At 42.7% G+C, this 20,218-nt stretch overlaps 1 protein-coding gene across 1 annotated transcript in view; it reads left to right on the plus strand.

Moving 5' to 3' along the window:
- The window catches only part of ADAM11 (ADAM metallopeptidase domain 11), a 98,525-nt gene extending 93,422 nt beyond the window's left edge, over positions 1-5,103 (plus strand). The window contains exon 27 of the mRNA XM_073607717.1: positions 840-5,103. Within this exon, the coding sequence (XP_073463818.1) occupies positions 840-855 (16 nt within the window). The 3' untranslated portion in view covers positions 856-5,103. The remainder of the gene's footprint in view (positions 1-839) is intronic.
- The last annotated feature ends 15,115 nt before the right edge of the window (positions 5,104-20,218 follow it).

The following is a 20,218-nucleotide window of genomic DNA, read 5'->3' on the forward strand; positions in this document are numbered from 1 at the left end:
TGCATTTAACTAATCCAGGACTATCAGCATTTGTAAACCTTTAAGTTCAATATTTGTTTCTTTTACAAATATATATTGCACCTCCTGTACATCTGCCCATCTTCAATTATATGAACAGTTCTCCACATTGAGTTTGGTGCAAAAATTCAGCTCCATAAAAGACACGGTTTGAAGAGCTTAGAGCTGAGGAACTTGAGTGACTGCGCAGAGGCCGCACCCTACTGAATAGCTATGGGATCAATTGCTAGTACATGACCTCACAAATCCCCATAGACACATTCAGACATTTTGTAGAAAGCCTTCCTAGAGGGGTGGAGATTATTCTAGCTGCAAAGGGGGAAAACTCCATATTAGTGCCTATGGTTTTAGAATGGGATGTCCAACAAGCCCATGAGTTTGATGGTAAAGTGTTCACAAATGCCTGGCCATATATATAGGATCAACGTTCTTGCAAAAACGACAGGTTGCAGCCCTGTCTTCCCATCTAGAAGGCAGAAAATATAATGATGTTCCTCTGTAAAAATTATACAAAAATCACCCAAAAAATGTTTTAGCCTTTGTCTGCCAGGATATACAGTATTCATTCTTGGCAGTCCGAGGGGCTGTATTTAATAAAATTGCATACCCGAAAAAGGGGGTGGGGGGGGATGGGGGGATGGACCGAAAGTTCTCAGAACATATTCTCTGCAGATTGAATATGTGAATGCAGAAAATACAAGGTTATGGCTACTAGATGGAACTGAGGAGCATACTTGCCATACCATGGCATACCATGCATTTTTTTTATCCTCCAAACCTCAATTAAAAGTCAATACATGTCTTTCTTGCTTTGTCTTTAGGTCTGGAGGTGGATAGCCAACTGCCTGGGACCTCTGGCACACTCTCTTCTGGCCATTTCCCAATATTCTCTATCATTCCCATGACACCTCTAGGCCTTGCTAAGACAGACAAGATGGCGATCTGTTGGAATGCGGGAAGAATGAACGGGATGCAGCAGGGAAACTACAATGACTATTTATGGGATCTCTCTCCCTGTCTTCCAGAACCGGAAAATAAACTGTCTTTCCTGAAGGACAGTGAAGAACTGCTAGTGGGCTTCATACGACAGAAGCCTCAATGAACTTATCAGTCTTAAAGGCTGGAGCAATGTAATCCTAGAAAGGACTGACCCCTAATTACATGTCACTGCCATTAGTCCACTTTGATATTGGGGAGATATGACCCTTGTAAAGGAAAAAAAAGGAAAAAACTATTTACTAAAATGGGATCAACAACTACCCAAATTATGTATCCCTCACCTCTATACAAGGGATATTTTACTGCCCAGCACTTAAGTACAACGTTTACACAAGGCCACAGCACACCAGTCAGTCACTAATTTTGTTTTCTAAAGCTAGCCACAAACAAGACTAAATGGTCAATTCCACAAAATGTATCAAAAAAGTATGTAATGGAGTCACCAGGATTAAAAGTCAAAGCCAGCCCTATTTAGATTTGTCACGTTTAGGTTGAATCCCTCTTTATGTGTCCCATAGACTCCAGATGTGGCGCTTTCCCCACACTATTTTGGCTTCACCCCCTTACTTAAGGTAAAGTTACATTAAAGAGGTCTCTTTGGATTCCTTACATATCTATTTTACCCAATGGAGGAGCACAACATGGCTGTATGGCTTTCCAATGGCTGTGAATATGGAACGGGCAGTGCTGGTGGGAATAGCTCATCACTGGAGTCTTCTCTGAGATATTTACCATTTATAACAGGTTTGACTAAAGAAAAACAGAGGCTGCCCCTGTTCACTACCAGTTGCTGGGCCGTTACACTGACCCTCTGACTTCAGTACTTAGATTTTCCTGGTTAGCATACTTGTTGCACGTCACTGAGCCACAGAGGAGTCAACAGACCTTATCTGCATGCTTGCTAAAAAAATCAATAAAGTACTGAAGCAAAAGGTTCAGCATGACATCCAGGCAACTAGCATTTACACATTGAAGAGTCAACAATGGCACCCTTCACTTATTTAAGCAGAGAGAAATGTTAAGATGGCCCGGTACTATATTACATGCTTTTTGGTAAATTTTTTTTGCACAAAGTTGACCAATGCTAGTTTCTGATTGGTTGCTGTGGCTACAGTATCCATTTAGCTTGCATTTTAGTGAATATGAGCTGTAGAGTGGTGGCAGCCTTTTTGGAATTATCCTATACCAATAAGAGCACAGCTAATCTGTTTATCAGCGTAGTAGTTAATGCATAGGGCTTTGTGAGGTCCCGGACACTGGTATGGATAGCATATACCTTCTGAATAACCATTTTTATAAAATAAGTTCATCTACAGCCTTATAAATTCAAAAAAGCTGCAACTCCCAGTCAAGGAGCTGTAAGCAGAGCCACACAAAGCATTCTGCATAATGGGACCACCCACACATAGTGTACATACAGGAAAAACCACAAAGCAATCTACCTAGCATGCAGATACCCCTTTACAAAATCTCAGAAGCCTCTATAGAGTAGGATTGTAGATTAAGTGCCACTGTTTCGGAGAGTTAAAGCAAAAGCCAACATGCACTCCGCCGTAAACATCAATGTAGTCGTTCTACCTCAAAAAAAAACACAAAATTGCCCATAAAAGGGTGAGAAAGTCAGTGCTTGACTGAACATGACCTTCTCTTCCTACAAAAAGTAGAAATACTTTTCTAAAAGTCTTAACCTAGTTTAGGGACACCGATATGCCTCTTTTTTTCACAATATTGTTCCAAAATGGCTTCCACCACTAGCAGCGGGGGAGAACACTTTATGCATCACTGCCATTGAATCATCATCATGGTCCTGGAAGGGACTGTTCCTAAAGTCAACATTGCCACTGGGGCACTTTAAGGCTCCTGCAATCTGACCATATAATCAAACTGCCACATTTGTACTCTCTTCGGGAACCCTCTGTGTACAAACAGCTAGGAAGTCTTGGTTTTTACCCAAGGCAAGTGACCCAGCACTGACCATGTGGTGCCACCAATCTGATCTATCTACCGCTTACAGAATCTTGACTTGCAATCAGAGTTTTGTAAACACTTATTGCAAATAGGCACTAAACTATTAACACACACTAATTGCACTAACAAATGGAAAAGGGGAAGGGGGGGGAATCAACAGTTCTTTACCTAGTACTCCAACCTATACAGCACAAAAATGTATTATCAACAGCCTGTAGGCAAGTTAACGAATACTCATGATTTCCGTTTTAGCTTTTTTTTTTTTTTTTTTTTTTTTAAATCCCCTTCTAAATATTATGCATGTTGGCAAGTGAAGGTCTATCACATTGCTGTCATGTGTGCCAGTAAGCACTGCTGCCATTCAAGAACTGAGTGACAGCAGGCTCTTACTGCGATTGTGATCATTGGCTCTTCATGTGCCCAATAACAAACACAAGTCAGCAGCACACAGGACTGTTGGCAGCAGCGTAGTATATTCCATAACCAGCTGCTGCTGTCCTATGTATCATTCCTTGTCTATAGTGTGCTTGCTGAGGGGGAACAGCAACTGCATATGCAGAGACCGTTTGTTTTGCCTTTAAAAGAAAACGTGTTCCAGGCATGAATCCCATATGTATAGGATGCGTTTTCGACAAGAAACCTTACACATCTTTTTCAAAAACTGAATTATGGGCTTGTTCCAAATGTAATCACTCTGCCATTACTATTGAGGTTTTATTATTTAGTACACAATTCTATGCCATCTAAACACACAACAAATTAAATCGTCTACAGGATGAAGATACTGGGAACGCCCACCAAACGCCACAACTAGATCTTGTAATAAATCCCTGGATTGTTCAATCATTTTTCACATTTTTAACAAAATGACACAATACATACATCATCATCATCCACTCCTCTGCTCTGAATGTAATGCCCAACAATATTTGTGAGAAACTGATGCCTTGGAAATGGCTAGACAGGTTGTTGCTGCATGGATGTACATGTGTTTCTTGCTCCCATGTTTCTATGTTATTATTGAAGGATTTGGTTAATCATAGTGTCATGGCTGCCCTTCAGTTCTTTCAGTCAAACTGAGATCTGAAAATGCCCAAAACCAAGCCTAACAAAACTGGCCCTCTAGTCTCTAGCATTTTAACCAACACCGGAATAGAATCTTTTATTTTTCCCAAAGCAACATATGATCCCTTTTTTACAAGTAACTCACTGCCAGAGCAGTCATGATTGTAAGATGCTGCACAGAACACGGTCCAGCCAACGTTAGGAGGATAAAATAACCGGGACAGCACAATACCGCAAGAAAAACAGAAGAATGGGTGGAGCCTTGACCATCTCTGTAAAAATTGAACTCGGAAAATGAGTAATGAGGCAACAAACAAAAGGGGGTACAGACCACACAGAACGCATATTTGTGCCCATGGTAGCGAGTTGCATCACCCATGTGCATACGTTATCTACTCTGTGCTCTGGTTTGTTCACCTGATACAACCGTTACCAGGATCTTTCAGCTTTGTTGCATAATATATTATGGAAAGAAAGGGTGTAGACTCCCTATACTGTAGCAGGAGGGACACTCCAAGATCAGAGATGCAGAGGCAAAATATTTGCTAAGTATCTGCCCATTAGAGGCCCTAAAAGATAGAAGGCTGCTGGCTGACTTGGCTGACCAGTGTCCAAACAAAAATGAAATAACAGTTTAGAATGGACTGCCCCTTTAAAATGTGTGATACAGCGTGAACTGAGGTCTGTGCAGGGAGAGGAGACTAAATGCTAAGACACACATGTAAGTTTGGAGAAAAACTGCAAGCTCTGGGACATAGTTCCTATTGTTCTATGGCTATATACAGACTTCAAGCCATCACATCCGTGTCCATTGGGTATTTGGATACTGGATGGAGAGAATGGGTGAACAAGACTTCCTTCCAAAGTAAACACTGAATGTCTTCTCTTCCATTATGGGTTTAGGAGAGTTTGATTCGTGAACTGGTTTCGAACCGACTTCAAAACAGCTTTTAAACTTTAATCCTACAGAATGGTTACGCAGACAGGGTTAGGGTCTTAATAAATTGATTTTTTTTTTTTATTATGAAAACTAATAAATTGAATGTCCTCACAGTGACAGGTCTTTGAGAGTACATCGTTTCTTGATTTTGCATTTGATATTGTATTATATTGGGAAATGATTTTGCAGCTTACAGGCCTTTGATGTGGCGGCTGCATTGATTTTCTTTTTTTCAAGCCAAAAACATTTTACACAATTACAGGAAATACCTGTTGATCTTGCCAGAAATACAGCATCCTTGTCACTTCCTGTGAGCTGCATAGAATATCTTCCTTCTTAGCCATCTTCTGTAATCTATCAATTGCCTGCCCCCCCCCCTGTAATGTAGATGAAGAGGCAGGTTTGTAACCCATATCAGAAGCACAGCCAAGATTGACCACCATGGCTCTCTCCATACATACATTGGAGGAGGGACATAGCAAAGAAGCTTGACAAAAGAAGGAATGGAGCCATCACAACAAAGGACTGGTAAGCTGCAATATATAAAATTTTTGGTTTTGGGGTTAGATACACTTTAAACCTATTGAAGCCAAGATGCCTAGCCCAAATTTAGCAGTGATACTGAGACATGCATAGTGCATTGGTTAACTGGACTATAAACCTATGACTAATTTCCATAGCTAAATAATTTCTACATACTTTTATGGCATATATGTCTTATTTGGTACATGCTTCAATTGAAAATATATAATTTTAAACATTTTAATACTGCAATTGTATCCGACAATCACATTAATAAACAAAGACACACTGCCAACTCCAATTTGTATATGATCAATATGTCATAGCTTATATAGTTAGTACAAGATTAGGAACCACTCTGATTGCCTCACGGTTGTTAGTAGGGGCCCACATTGTCATTGACAATGCAGTACAACAAAGGGAGGATACAGATTCATATACCTCCAGCATGGGAAAAAAAAAAAAATCCACAGCTTGCAGGTGGGAAAGTGTGAAATAAAGGAAAGGAGGGTATGATTCTTACAAGACTTTTGTTTCTTCAGGAAAAAAAGGACACAGAGTACATTTAGATTCACCCATGGATTACCACTGTTAAGCTGCTTACAGTATAGGACAGATCCAAGCAGGCCCCAAAAAATGGTAACCGAGTTGGGCTCCAAATTCCTACTAAGTGCTCCCTCAGATGCTGGCGTCAAAAGGTTGTACTGGATAAAAGGGTAACATGTACATAAGGGACACATTCTCTTCACTGTTCATTCAATAGAAACTTCAGCATCTGATGAGTAAATGCTATGGTACTAGTTAGAGCCAATGGCTCCTCTAAAAATCTACCTCAAGCAAAAAAAAAAAAAAAAAAAAAAATCAGCTGAGCTGGAGCAGCCAATTTAAAAAGACAAAAGTACTTGATGAAACTGAGGAAAGAGGAAATTGAGCAAGTTTCAAAGCTCATATTCAAAATAGAGCTAAATATATAAAACTATACGCAGAAAATAAAAGTATTTGGATACCTGACCATTACATCTATATGGCCAAAAGGTACATGGCCACCCCTCTACAGCTCAGGTGTTTCTGGGTAGTGTTGATGCTACAGCATCCAAAGTCATTGTACACAACGGTGTGCTGCCATCCTTGTGGAAGCAGTTTGGGGAAGGCTCTTTTCTGTTCCACCAGCTCCACAAAGACTTGGTTTGATGAATTTCATGCAGAGGATTTCACATTGCCTGTACAGAGCCATGACCCAAACCCTACTTAAAGGATAAGCTCACCTTTCATAACATGTTACATCCATATTCACTCTGTGGATTGAAAACTATAAGGTCCGGCAGCCTTTGGTTTTCAAGGAACAACCACGGCGCTGTGAGCGCCGTGGTAGTTCATTTCCTTCTACCTGTCAGCATGTATCAGCTGGCCCGTAGGAAGTACGAAGAAGCAGATACACTGACAGGTCTGCAAGAGACCTGCATGGCATCGGTGATCTGCTGATCGCTGGTGCAATGCTTTACAGGCTCCTGCAACAAAAAATAATAAATGCACTTTTTTTTAACCTGAAAAAAAATGTGCATTTATTATTTTTTCTGAAAAGGTAAACTTAGCTTTTAACATTTTGACATGAACTGGAACACCAACTGCGAGCCAGGATAGGCCAAAATTCCCTTAGACACACTCCAAAATCTAGTGTAAAGTCTTTCCAGATGTAATAATCACAAGGGAAGGGGGAGTCTACTTCATATTAATGTTCATGGCTTGGAATGGGATGTCCAATAAGCTTATATACTGTAGGTGTGAGAATAGGGTGTCCACAAACATTCAGTCATACAATGTAGGTTGATCTCACTAGAACCTGCAGCTTTGACCTGCTTCCAAAGCCAAAATGGATGGTGCAACTTTGCACTGGGAAGGGGAAAGAGGGAAAACTGCTCCAGCAAAGTCTTGCCATGGCTTCCAAGAAGAAAAATGTGCAGACGATACAGCATGCTGACTGTCACCTGAAACTGAAATATCACTTTTAGGTGACAAATTCTTAGAAACAGTAAAAGTGTACAAAAATATGTTAGGGGGTTAGCAAAGGCTGAATACACAACCTTTCTATTGAGGTTTTATTTCCACCAAGATTGTTTTACCCAAAGTCCAGTCAGGGAAACACTAACGAGGATAGGAAAAGGGATGTGCTCTGTCATTACAACGAGAAGGTGTGACATTTACCAAATTAGTAGCGTTTTCCTGTGTGACTTTGTAAAAGAAAACAGGAAAGCATGTTCTATTTCTAAGGCCAAAGCTGGGAAACACCTCTCTAAGTGAGCAGCATGCTTTATTTAAAGTCTGTCATTTTACCACAGGGGGGCGCCAGTGTCATAGGTCTACAGCCAGAGATCCCTAACTTCTGTATGCCAGATTCCCACAGCACAGGTGGACAACCACACCAGCCGAACCTTCAATACAACTTGCAGCACCCGTAATAAACTCAGAATTTGATTTACAAAAGTCAAGATTATTATGGGCTACTGTACATCATTTGCAATTACACAAACCTGTAAATCTAGTCGGTCATGTTTAATCCTGAATGCAATTTGTATACATTATGCTACCCCTACCTGATGTCATGGTTTCAAAAAGTTTGTAATACTGAAGTGTACCTAAGACCCCATACACTATTAGATTTTCTGCAGATTTTTGTCTTCAGATTTACCAAAACCATGTAGTGCAAGGGCCTGCCTGATTGCATACAATTTGAAACTCTTAAGGTTTGACTTCATATTATATGGTTTTGGTAAATCTGAAGAAAATCTAATAGTGTGTATGGGGTCTAAGAGCTGCTGGTAGTTATGTCAAAAAGTAGCTATTAAAAAAAAAAAAAACAAGTACCAGACTGTCTAGCGTCTAGGTTAAAACTGCAGTCCTTAAGAGTATACCTGTCATTTAAGGAAACCAAAATCGCCATTGTGTACACATTGCCGGTACCCAACAGTGCTTACACATACCTTCAGGAGTCTTCAAGGGACCCTTAATGTGTTGACCAGGGGTGTCAAACTCAATTTCACAGTGGGCCGCATCGGCATTATGGTTGCCCTCAAAGGGCCAGTTATATATTTACGATTATGTATCTACTTAAATACTTAGGAGTATACAAAGTTTAGAGTTTACAAGTGCGCTACATACAGACTGCCGAGTTCAGGGGTGAACTGTGTATAGAGTGCAGGGTTGAGGAGTGTGTAACATACAGAGTGCAGGGTTTGGGGGTGTACTATGTACAGAGTGCAGAGTTCAGAAGTAGGTGACCGTGCAGAGTTCAGGAGTGTGCTGTGTACAGAGTGGCGGGGGGGGGGGGGGTTTGTCAGTTTTTCACACTACCAGAAAATTTTGAAGCTTGCAGATTATAGCGTCCCATAGCACTCAGAAGGTTTTAGCCCCACCATGACCAGGCTATTTACTGTAACACTGCACTACTTTAACTGGTAATTGGACGGTCATGCACTGCTGTACCCAAACAAAATGTATATAGTTTTTTCACACAAATAGGAGATTTCTTTTGGTGGTACTTGATCACCACTGGGTTTTTTTACTTTTTGTGATAAATGAAAAAAAAAAAAAAAGTTCAACAATATTTTTTACGCTCTGCTATAAAGCATATCCAAAAAAATAAATAAACAAATAAATAAATAAATAAAATGTCTTCATAAATGTTGGCCAAAATGTATTCTGCTACATGGCTTTGGGGTAAAAAATAAAAATAAAATCCCAATAAGTGTACAACGATTGGTTTGCATGAAAGTTATAGCAATGAACAAAATAGGAGCTGCCTAATTATTATTCACATTAGACAAAGTGCGAATCCACCACCACCTGAAGTGCACACTTACCAGCTTGCACAAGCTAGCGTGCTTTTGGCTAAGACACAGCCAGGGCCTTTTCCTCTAGGGATGGCAACTGAATGGCACATCTATCCACTAACGCCTCCACACACCACTGTCAAGTGGGTACTCTCGTGTAGTCATAGGAACACTGGCAATCCAAAGTCCTCACTTGACATTAGTGTTCATACAGCCCAAAAGAAAGGAAAGGATCGCCATAGGTAAAAATTGACTGGTGTTTATCATATAAAAAAATAGTACCACTTACATATAGGTAAGGTTCTTCCAATAAAACTAAAGCTGTCTGGCTACAATACAAACGCCCGTCCTGTCGGAACGTCGAACAGCGCAGTGATGTCGCTCCTCCCGACGCATTTTTGTCACAAGTCTGACGTCGTCCTGGGACAAAACGCAAGTGGTTATGACACCCTGCACCAACTTTAAAAAATACAGGTAAGAATCACGGAGGAAAAAAAAAAAAGCTTTTACATGCTACATTCATCTTTTCCATGAATGATTTTTTTTTTTTTTTAATTCACTCGCTTGGTGCCCTTAAACTTGCTAGAAAATGTGACTAGTCATTTTCCAAGTACAGCCCTCTCCTGCATCTGGAGGTCCACATTTAGTGTCCCCAACTGTGCACCCAGGTGTTTCAGGACCCGTGTCTGAGAAAACTCTTCCAGATCCAGCACAGGTCCTGGCTGAGTAAGTCTGCCTGCCAACTGTTCACCCAGGGGATGTATATGGCAAACAAGGCTGAAACATTTTCTGTCCAGGACAGAATTTGCTCTATTCTTTTTGCCGCAGTGAGGCTTCTTGTCTCTCCCTGATTATTGATGTACACCACTGCCATCGCATTCTCTGAATCTGGAGTGAATGATCTGATACTAGGTCAATCAAATGCTGCACACAGCCAAATCGCCTAACTGCCAAGATGTTTATCGAGAGAGGAGATTCCGATGACAATCAAGTTCCCTGCACCAACACAGTGCCTCCTACCGGCACCTGTTGTCAGGATCTTCCAAAGCATAGGGTGGAATGTCTTCTGATGTGTGAACCAGATTGAAGCCACCAGAACAGGGACAGCCTGGTCCTTGGAAACAAGTGAAGCTTTCTGTCCAGTAACAGGATTGACTTGTCCCATGATGACAGAATGTCACGTTGCCCACCATTAGACTCAGGACTTTTGTGCAGCGAAGACTCGGACAGCTCCTGGACTGCAGCGCTCAAACCTGAGGCTGGAGTTTTTCCTGAGGAAGGAATACTTTTGGCCTAGGGAGTGCTCTGGAAAACTCCTAGATATTTCAAGAGGTAGGTCAGAGTCAGGATCCATCCAAATCACTAATCTATGGACAGTCAAGGGCACATTGTCCTCCAGAGGCCTTTGCCTAGGAGGTCATCCAGGTAGCTCAAAATTATCTCAAGAGCGTAAGAGGGCCAACACTGAGCCAGCACCTTGGTGTACACCGGAGGTGCAGGACAGGCTAAAAGTAACGGCCACAAACTGTTAGTACAGGTACCCTACCACAAAGCACAGGAAGCACTTAGGCCAGAAAGTCGTTTTTTTCAAATATAAATTTTATTGAAGATTTTGAAAAGAATAGAAAGGAATACCATGAGGTTATAGTACAACAGTGGTCAGATCCATTCTGACAAATATAACCATTATATACGTTTTAAGTAAAAGATTCTCATTCTATCTGCAGCGAAGATAACATACCACATAAAATTACATCCTTTAGCCCGTAAGCCAATCTTGGCAACCTATATAAAACCATGTAGTATTTCTATACTTCGTGATTAACATATTCCAATGGGCTGTTCGATTCTGCATAGCTCCAAAATATCTGGTGTGGATGGAAAACCATCGATTGACTGAATATTAGACCACTAATTGAAGAAGTCGGTATGTGAAACGGATAGAAAGAATAGAAGGGGTAAGGTGAGAGGGGGGGGGTTGTACTCAACACGAGCGTGATGGACCAAGCCAGGCTCCTGTCCTGTAACAAATCTACAGTAATGTGACTCTCAAGTATTTAGTAAGGTTTGTCCTTCATCGGACAAAATGAACATGTTTCAAGATAACCAGGTTTTGGAATGTTTGTCTTGGGCTGCGAGTACCAGATCTTCCATTTTTTTAATGTCCTCAACTCTGCGCAGCCACATCCCCACCGAGGGGGGTACATTTTGTTTCCACATAGCTGGAATACAGGATTTTGCTGCGTTGAGCAAGTGTCTAACCACTGATTTCTTGTATGATCTAGCTGGGCTTGGGGTGGCGTGCAACAGATAGATCGCAGGATCTCTCGGAGTTATGTGGTCTGTGAATTTCTTAAGAATCTTCTCAATTGTTATCCAAAAATTTTGTAATAGTGGGCAGGTCCAAAAAATATGCAGGAGTGTTTCTGTGTCTGCACAGCACCTCCAGCATCGGTCAGATGTGTTAGGAAAGAATTTATGTAGTAGTTGAGGTGTATAGTACCACCTAGTCAGAATTTTATAATTTGTCTCCTGTGTTTTTGTGCAGATGGATGACTTCAGGGAGCATTGAAGTATGTTTTGTTTTTGTGCCGCTGTAAAGTTACACTTTAGATCATGTTCCCATTTCTCCAGAAACAGCAGATCTGGTTGTTCTGCCGGTGAGTTAAGCAGAGAATATGTTTTGGACAGTGCCTGAGATAATGTACCTTCATTTCTGCAATATTCTTCTAGGGTTGTCAGGTCACGTTTAAAGTGTGTTGGGTCTGGCAGTGAGTGAATAAAATGATGCAAGCGAATCGCTTTCCAAAATGGCAGCTGAAAACCACCATTAACGTTTGTCAGTGATTGAATTGAAGTCCAGTGATCTCCATCTACATAGTATATTGCGCAATCTTTATCTGCCGTCCAGAGCATTTTATACTCTGAGTAGTCTAGTCCTGGTTCGAACGCTGGATTACCCAGAGTGGGAAACAGAGGGGACTGTCTGGATGTCAGTGAAGTGGTCTTCAGTATTATTGAGCCTACCAACAACATGGCGCCTATAAATCGGGTGTGAGGTCATGTCTCGGGGGAGTCGATTGTAGCACCAGACTGCCCCTTTTAGTGGGACACTTCCTTGGTTGCTTTCCACCTGGACCCATAATTTGGTTTGTTCATGTCTGTTCCAGTCAATGATCCTCCCTAAGTGTACTGCTTGATAATAGTGTTTTGCATCAGGGAGGGCAAGACCACCATAATGTTTCGGTAAAGTCATATAACGTCTTTGTAGTCTGGGTTTTGAATGTGACCATACAAATTTTATAAATAGGGAGTGTATTTGTTTGAAGTATATGGTAGGTATCTTAATTGGCAGAGCTTGGAATAGGTATAAAAATTTCGGGAGAATGCACATTTTGATTAAATTGCATCTCCTGAACCACGAATGTAGACCCTTGCCCTATTCTTCGAGCAGCTCTTTAGCTTTGGATAGCATTGGTGGGAAATTCAAATCAAACATGCGTTTTAAATCTCTAGGTATGTTTGTTCCTAAGTAGGTAAAATGACTGTCGGACCATTTAAAATTGAATTTAGTCTTCAAGGGGGACAGCTGTTCTGTCGTCATGTTAATGCCCATCGCTGTGGACTTGTCAAAATTAATTTTTAGATTAGATATGTTCCCATATCTCTTGAATTCTTTAATTAGATTTGGGAGGGATATGGTCGGATTGGTCAGGAGATCGTCTGCATATGCAGAAATCTTGTACTGCCTTTGATCTATAGTCATTCACGAGATATCAGGATTTCTGCATATCGTACTTAGAAAGGGTTCAAGTACCAGGGCAAAGAGAAGGGGTGACAATGGGCACCCCTGTCTGGTACCATTAGAGATGGTGAAAGGGTCAGACAAGACTCCATTAGCTTTGACCCGGGCTGTCGGTATGGAATAGACATTCGAGATCCAATGTAGTATGTGGCTACCTAGTCCGATGTGTTTGAGAACTGAAGTCATAAATTCCCAACTCACCCGGTCAAATGCTTTCTCAGCATCTGTGCTGAGAAAAGTGCATGGTGTTTTAGTCACAGTGGCTCTATGTATCAGGTTGAGTACTTTGGTGGTGTTGTCCCTAGCCTCACGTGTTGGGACAAAACCCACCTGGTCAAGGTGTATCAAGTCTGTCATGTGGTGGGATAGTCTGTTAGCTAATATTTTAGTGAGATGTTTGAGATCTATATCTAAGAGATATCGGCCTGTAGCTACCACAGGCAGATGGATCCTTCCCCTCCTTGGGTATGAGGGAGATGTGAGCACTTAAGGTGTCTCTCTGTAGATGACCACCGTCTGTAAGATTGTTAAATAGTTTTAACATGTATGGGCCTAAGATCAGTAGGAGTGTCTGATAGTATTGGAGAGTCAGTCCGTCTGGTCCAGAGTATGGTTTCATACTCTTAATAGCGCATTGCAGTTCTATCATTGTGATGGGTTCTTCTAGTGCAGCTGCATTTTCCTCTGAGAGTTTGGGAAGATTAGATAGTGTAAGGTAGTCCCCTACTGTGGTGTCATTGGTATGTGGTTTCGGGAGGTTGTATAAGAGGAGTAAAAAGTTCTGAATTCATTGGCGATTTGTGTGGGTAAAACCTTCTTCTGTCCTGACGATGTAATGATTTGGGGGATATATGCACGGAGTCTCTGTTGTCTAACTGCTCTCGCAAGGAGTTTTCCACATTTATTCCCCGACTCGTATGTGAGTTTCCTACATGATTGTAATGCTGCTTTTGCCTGATAGTGTAGTAAATCAACCGTCTGCCTACGCAAAGTTAGAAGTTCTGTTTCTAGTGTTAATGTCGGGTTTCTTTTATGTGTTTTTTCCAGGTCATGAGTTTTCTGTAAAAGCAACAATAGTTGTTTTTCCCGTTCCTTTTTAATATGTGCTCCATGTTTAATCAGGACCCCTCTAATCAGAGTCTTATGGGCTTCCCACAGTATTGGTTAAGCTCTTTTGTGACATCAGACAGTACTGAGGGATTCTGCAATAAACTTTCATTCAATTGCCAAAATTTCATTTTAGTCATCTTAGTCTGCGAGAGGGAGTATCTTAAGGTAATGGGTTCGTGGTCTGACCAGGTGACGGTATCTATGGTAACTGCACCCGCCTCCTCCAGTTGGTTATGTGGTAGTAGGAAAAAGTCAATGCGTGAGTATGATTTGTGTGGGGACGAGAAGAATGTGTAGTCCTTCTCCCCTGCATGCAAAAGTCTCGACACGTCTATCAGTCTGGCCTCATGGAGCGCCCGACTGATGCTTTTATGTAGACCCGCACGCAATGAAGAGGTTCCAGCTGATGTATCTACTGCCGGATTCAGGGGGATATTAAAATCGCCGCCTAGTATCAGCTGTCCTTCAGCGAAGTTCATCAGATCGTTCAACGTTTTATGTATGAAAATATCTTGTCTATCATTTGGAGCATAGACTGTAGCTAAAGTCACCAACACATCGCCTATCAGCCCTTTGAGGAACACATACCTCCCTTCTGTGTCAATTCTAGTGTCCCGGCAAGTCCAGGGTATCTTCCCTGCAAGGAGTATAGAAACTCCTTTGGATTTAGCAGAGGGATTGGTGGCATGATATGTGAGGTTTGTACCGGTTTTTCAGGCACATCGGTGCACCAGTTTTAAAGTGGGTTTCCTGAATGAACGCTATGTCTGCTTTAGTTCTTTTAAGATCATTCAGGAGCATGCGCCGTTTCTCAGGTACATTCAACCCCTTAGCGTTCAACGAGAAAATAGTGATTTGGTCCATCACGCTCGTGCCAAAAGATAAAGATTTGTTTGGGAGGGGGGGGGGGGGAATGGGGAAAAAGAGGAAGAACTTAGTATAGGAAATTAAGGCTGAAAGAATAAAGTTTAAAGGGAAAGAAAAGAGAGGGGAAAGAGCAGAAGAAACTCAAGAAATAGAGTGAACAATCAACACTATGAATGGTCCTTTCTAGTATTAATTGTCGATAGACAATTATGTGCAATTATATGCAATGAAACGCACTCCAGTTATCACCAGGAAGGTGCTTCGGCCTAGTGGGGATGAGGTTAGACTATGACCAGGGGAGCCAACCCCGATCCACCCCCTCCCACCCACCCTTAGGTATAATGTAGGCATGAAGCATAGTAAACACATAAAACCTAGCAAAAAATTAGATGAAACAACAGATAACATCCCATATATGTCCCATGAACAGTTTACCCCAACTCCAGTGCTTAGAACCTAACTCACTTAACTAAGATCCTCAAACTGGCCCATCCTAGTTCAACATGGGTATTGTTCCCGTCCTCCCCCAAACTCGCCCAGCCTTAATAGAAGCAGGTATACATTGTCTCTAACTGCCAACAATACGTGGAGACGTGTACCCAATCCTAAAAAAATATTCTCATCTATTTTGGCACATCACGGGGAGATGACCCCACAGTCCACAGGGCAAACCGTTGAGTGATTTGTAGAACACACTAATGTCCTCTGATGGGTTTCCCAATCTGATAGATGGATATTGGGTGAGGGTGTTTCTGTTCCATAAAGAGGATCAAAAAGTCAGGTTATGATACATTGACAAATCTTGCCCAATTCCTCCCTACAAATCGCATTTTAGCAGCCAGTCCAGAATTGGCACAGAGCTTAGTGTCCCAAATGTTCCCTTCCAATCAGGCATGTTGTCTTCTCATTATTGCTGTCCAGTAGGTCTAGCACTCCAGGGTAAGCAACCTGCTTGGGTCCTGTCTGTCCTGGCACAGCTACAGGCAGTTTATAGATGAATCCGCCCAAAATGTGCCCTGTCTCCCATTTTCGTAAGGATGAATGGTGTATAAGTGCGTATGGGTTGTCTTCAACATATGACCACACCAAGGGTTCACGTCAGACATCCATCACACTAGGTAAGGAGACTTCGTGGGTAAATGCACGTAAGTGGGCACCCCTGATCCCTGCCTGTAGGAGTGCAATGGGTAAATCCCTCTTCCCTTCTATAACTCACCCCAAGAGCAACTTTACCAACATACCTAGACCCCAAGAAGTAATGAGGCAGGAAAGTCATTGTCTCGTGTGGTTCACAAGAGGGGGGAGGGCGGTCGTCATCTCCAACAAGGTGTCAGGAGGGCTCAACAGGGGGAACACTGAAATTGAGATATCAAGAAGTGCACTGGATAATAAAACGTGTGAAGTAGTGTACAAAATCTCACCACAATGACGGCCATTATTAGGCCTCCCTGGCTTCTTCTGGCGAGGTGATGCGGGATCTGTGTCGACTCCGTTGTGGTCTCGGCGAGCGTGGTCTCCGATGATTTGACCCACCTAAACGATGAGTGAATCTTGTAATCAGTTGGAGCCAATCTGGAACATTCACTGGGTTTCCAAGAAATCAAACAGTGCAGGGAGCTCTGCAGGGGATCGCAGGATGAAAAATTGTGATTGCTTCTTGAAAGTCACCGCTATGGGAAAACCCCAACGATAAGTGATGCCAGCATGTTGAGCAAGCTCAAGCACTGGTTTCAGCATTGCTCTGAGCTGCAAGCTGGCTCTGGAAAGATCCAGCATAATCTGGATAGTTGCTCCATCAAATTCCACCTCTCTCATCTCCCGAGCTTTCCTCAGAATGATTTCTTTATGTACATACTGGTGTATCCTGCAGATCACGTCTCTTGGGCGATTCGGATCAGTCGATCGCGGGTCCCAGGGCCCTATGGATCTGATCGAATGACAGTGTGGCTGGGAAGTCATTCCTTGCTATATCCCTGGATATGGCTATAGCAGTAGCTGTTAGGTCCTCAGAACCAGTGGCTTCAGGCAGACCCCTAATCGTAGGTTGTTCCTCCTGCTGCGGTCCTCCATCTCTTCTAACTGTAGTTGCTGGGCTAATACTGACATAGCCTGAGTGGCCTGAGTGTCCTCCATTTGCTTTAATCGCTGTGCTAGATCCGTCACAGTAGCTTCCCCTGTTCCCATGCGCTCTGACAGAGCAGTAATATCTGTACGCACCGCTGCTATGTCCCTGTGGTGAGAGGCTTCCAGTCTGCTGGCTAGTGATTTAAAGTCAGCTCTGGTCGGCAAGGCCTGCAGCAGTGCTCTTAGCTCCCCATCTGCGTGCAGGGTAAAAAGTACAATGTGTGGGTCCTGCATTTCTTGAGAGCCGTCCCGGAACAGCACAGGGGTAGCAATGTTTCTGTCTAAGATACAGGGGGCCATGGATGGTGTCAGGGAGCAGCGCTGTGCTGTACTCACTTGGAGCGGGGATGAGTCCTGAGAGCCAGGGAAGTACTGTCGGATGGCTCCAGTCTGTGGCGTTTTCTGCTGTGCTTTGGGAGATGCTTTCTTATGCTGTCTGTTGCTCTTCCCTCTGCGTCTCCCAGCAGAGTACATGCCGCTATTTACTGATGATTTTACAGAATAAAGGGCAGGATAGGCCGGGATGGACCGGGAGCTCCTCAGAAGTACGTCTTTACACGGCCATGTCCAGACCACGCCCTGGCCAGAAAGTCTTCTTGATGTAGATGGGCAATAACTGACCTGACTGATTACATCCAGAACTTGTGGACACAAATACAAGCATTTAACGCTTTGAGGTCCATAATAAGGCAAATGTCTTTGTTGGGCTTGAGAACAGTGATGACCCCTTCCTCCAAGAGACCAGAAAACACACAATGGAGATCGTCCAGGTGCTGTGGAGACACCAGAACATTGGAGGTGAGAAAGCAGGGAACGAAAGCTTGTAACTATGGAACACCACCTCCTGCACCCAAGCATCAGAAATTTAATTCTGGAACATAAAGGGCTTTCTCCAAACTGTTGCCACAAAGTTTTTTTTGTTTTGTGTATCATTGACAATACTCCTTACTGGAAACACCTAAACTCAATAGTTTTGCAATATAGTGTAGTTTTAAAATTTGCCTAGAGTTAAAGTGGGAGTAAACTTCCATGCATGACTTACCTATAGGTACAGTAAACATCTACTAAACATGCACCATTTATGAGATATCTACTTTTGATGCAGCTGGTGATGTCACCGGTGGTATGTATGCCGTATGGCAGTCCTGTGCCCGCATGCGTGGGAATGATGTCATCGTGGCTCTGGCCACTTACACAGCCGAAGTCCGTGAACCCGGTAGGAAGACCAGGTGAAGATGGAAGTGCCTTCAGCGGTTACAGCTTAGCGCTGGAGGGCTTAGTTCTAAGGTAAGTTTCACAGTATGGGATGCATACTAGCACATTATAGCACTGCTTTGCAGGATTTAAAAAGAAAAAAAAGTGGTTTACTTCCGCTTTAAGCTTGAATTACATACATTTGATTACCAATTGGGATAATATTAACCCTTATGCCGCGTACACACGGTCGGACTTTTCAGCTACAAAAGTCCAACAGCCCGTCCGACAGACTTTCGACGGACTTTTGGCGGACTTTCAACAGACTTTCTAACGACCGGACTTGCCTACACACGATCACACCAAAGTCTGACGGATTCGTACGTGATGACTTACACAGGACTAAAATAAGGAAGTTGATAGCCAGTAGCCAATAGCTGCCCTAGCGTGGGTTTTTGTCCATCGGACTAGCATACAGACGAGTGGATTTCTGGGTCTGGCGGAGTTACGACGTAAAGATTTGAAGTATGTTCCAAATCTAAAGTCCATCAGATTTGTGACTGGAAAAGTCCGCTGAAGGTCTGGTGAAGCCCACACACGATCAGATTGTCCGCCGGATTTGGTCCATCGGACAAGTCCGGTTGAAAAGTCCGACCGTGTGTACGCGGCATTAGAGTCATTCCTAAAGATATCAGAGGTCCATATGTATTGTGACCTAAAATCTTAACCTCACTCTTGCAATACCCAAAGCCTGATAATTCAGTAGTAGAGAGGATGGGAACTGATTCCATATATATTTGGGGTAGACTCTACATTTGCAGAGTGGCAGTAACATGTACTTCCTGCAATAAATACAAAGGTGTTAGACTGATTCTCACAATAAGATAATCAGTTGATTTCTACCCTGCTGTGAAGATTTTTTTATAAGAGATTATCCGTTACAAAGTCATACTGTAAACTTTAAGAAAAGACCTACCCTGAGCGATTTAAAAAAAAATTGCTATGATACATGTGGGGATCAGGGGTCGATTCACATACAATTAAACCCTCTGGCACCTGCTGTACTTTTTCGTACAAGCTGGGGAATCCACCTTCCATGCTGGGAGATCCAAAGTCATTTGCCGTTGGAATTTGTTTTACTCTGTAATTACATGCCAGGCTATGGTAACAAGGGTTCAGTGGAGCGAGAGGATAGATAGGAACCGACAGTGAAGAGGGGAACAGGATAGCTGCAGGGGGGAGGAACATCAGTGGCTCAGACTGAATGCTGGTGGCTAATGCAGACGTTAGCCTGAGCTCTTGTCATAGTGGGTGGTCAGTGTAGGCAGCCAAACCAGCCACCCCCCTGGAACAGAGCACAGACAGCGATCATAGAGTAAGTGGGGCGTGAACAAGGTCTGATCAGCCAACTCCTGGAAAAATGCTCTTTTTCTTTAACTCCAGCCTGTGCACTTATTAACCTTTTTATTATGCACACACAACTAAATGCCATCACATAAGAGAGAAACATTTTGCTTCTGGCAGAGTACAACTAATGAAGACCGGGTACAAAACAACATGCTAACGCCAAAGCACACATTTTAAACCCTCACCACAAGAGAGCGAACCTAAGAAAGAAAACCCGACAAGACGGTATACTGCTCAGACGTACAGACAAATGAACACAGGCGGAAATAGTTCAGCATTGCCCCTGTCTCCCTAAGCCCTGGTTCACATCAATGTGATTTGTCATGCAATTTGACAGGTTCAAAATTGCATGACAAGTCGCACCCCATTTGC

This window comes from Aquarana catesbeiana, linkage group LG12 (assembly GCF_042186555.1).
Source record: "Aquarana catesbeiana isolate 2022-GZ linkage group LG12, ASM4218655v1, whole genome shotgun sequence".
Lineage (NCBI taxonomy): Eukaryota > Metazoa > Chordata > Amphibia > Anura > Ranidae > Aquarana > Aquarana catesbeiana.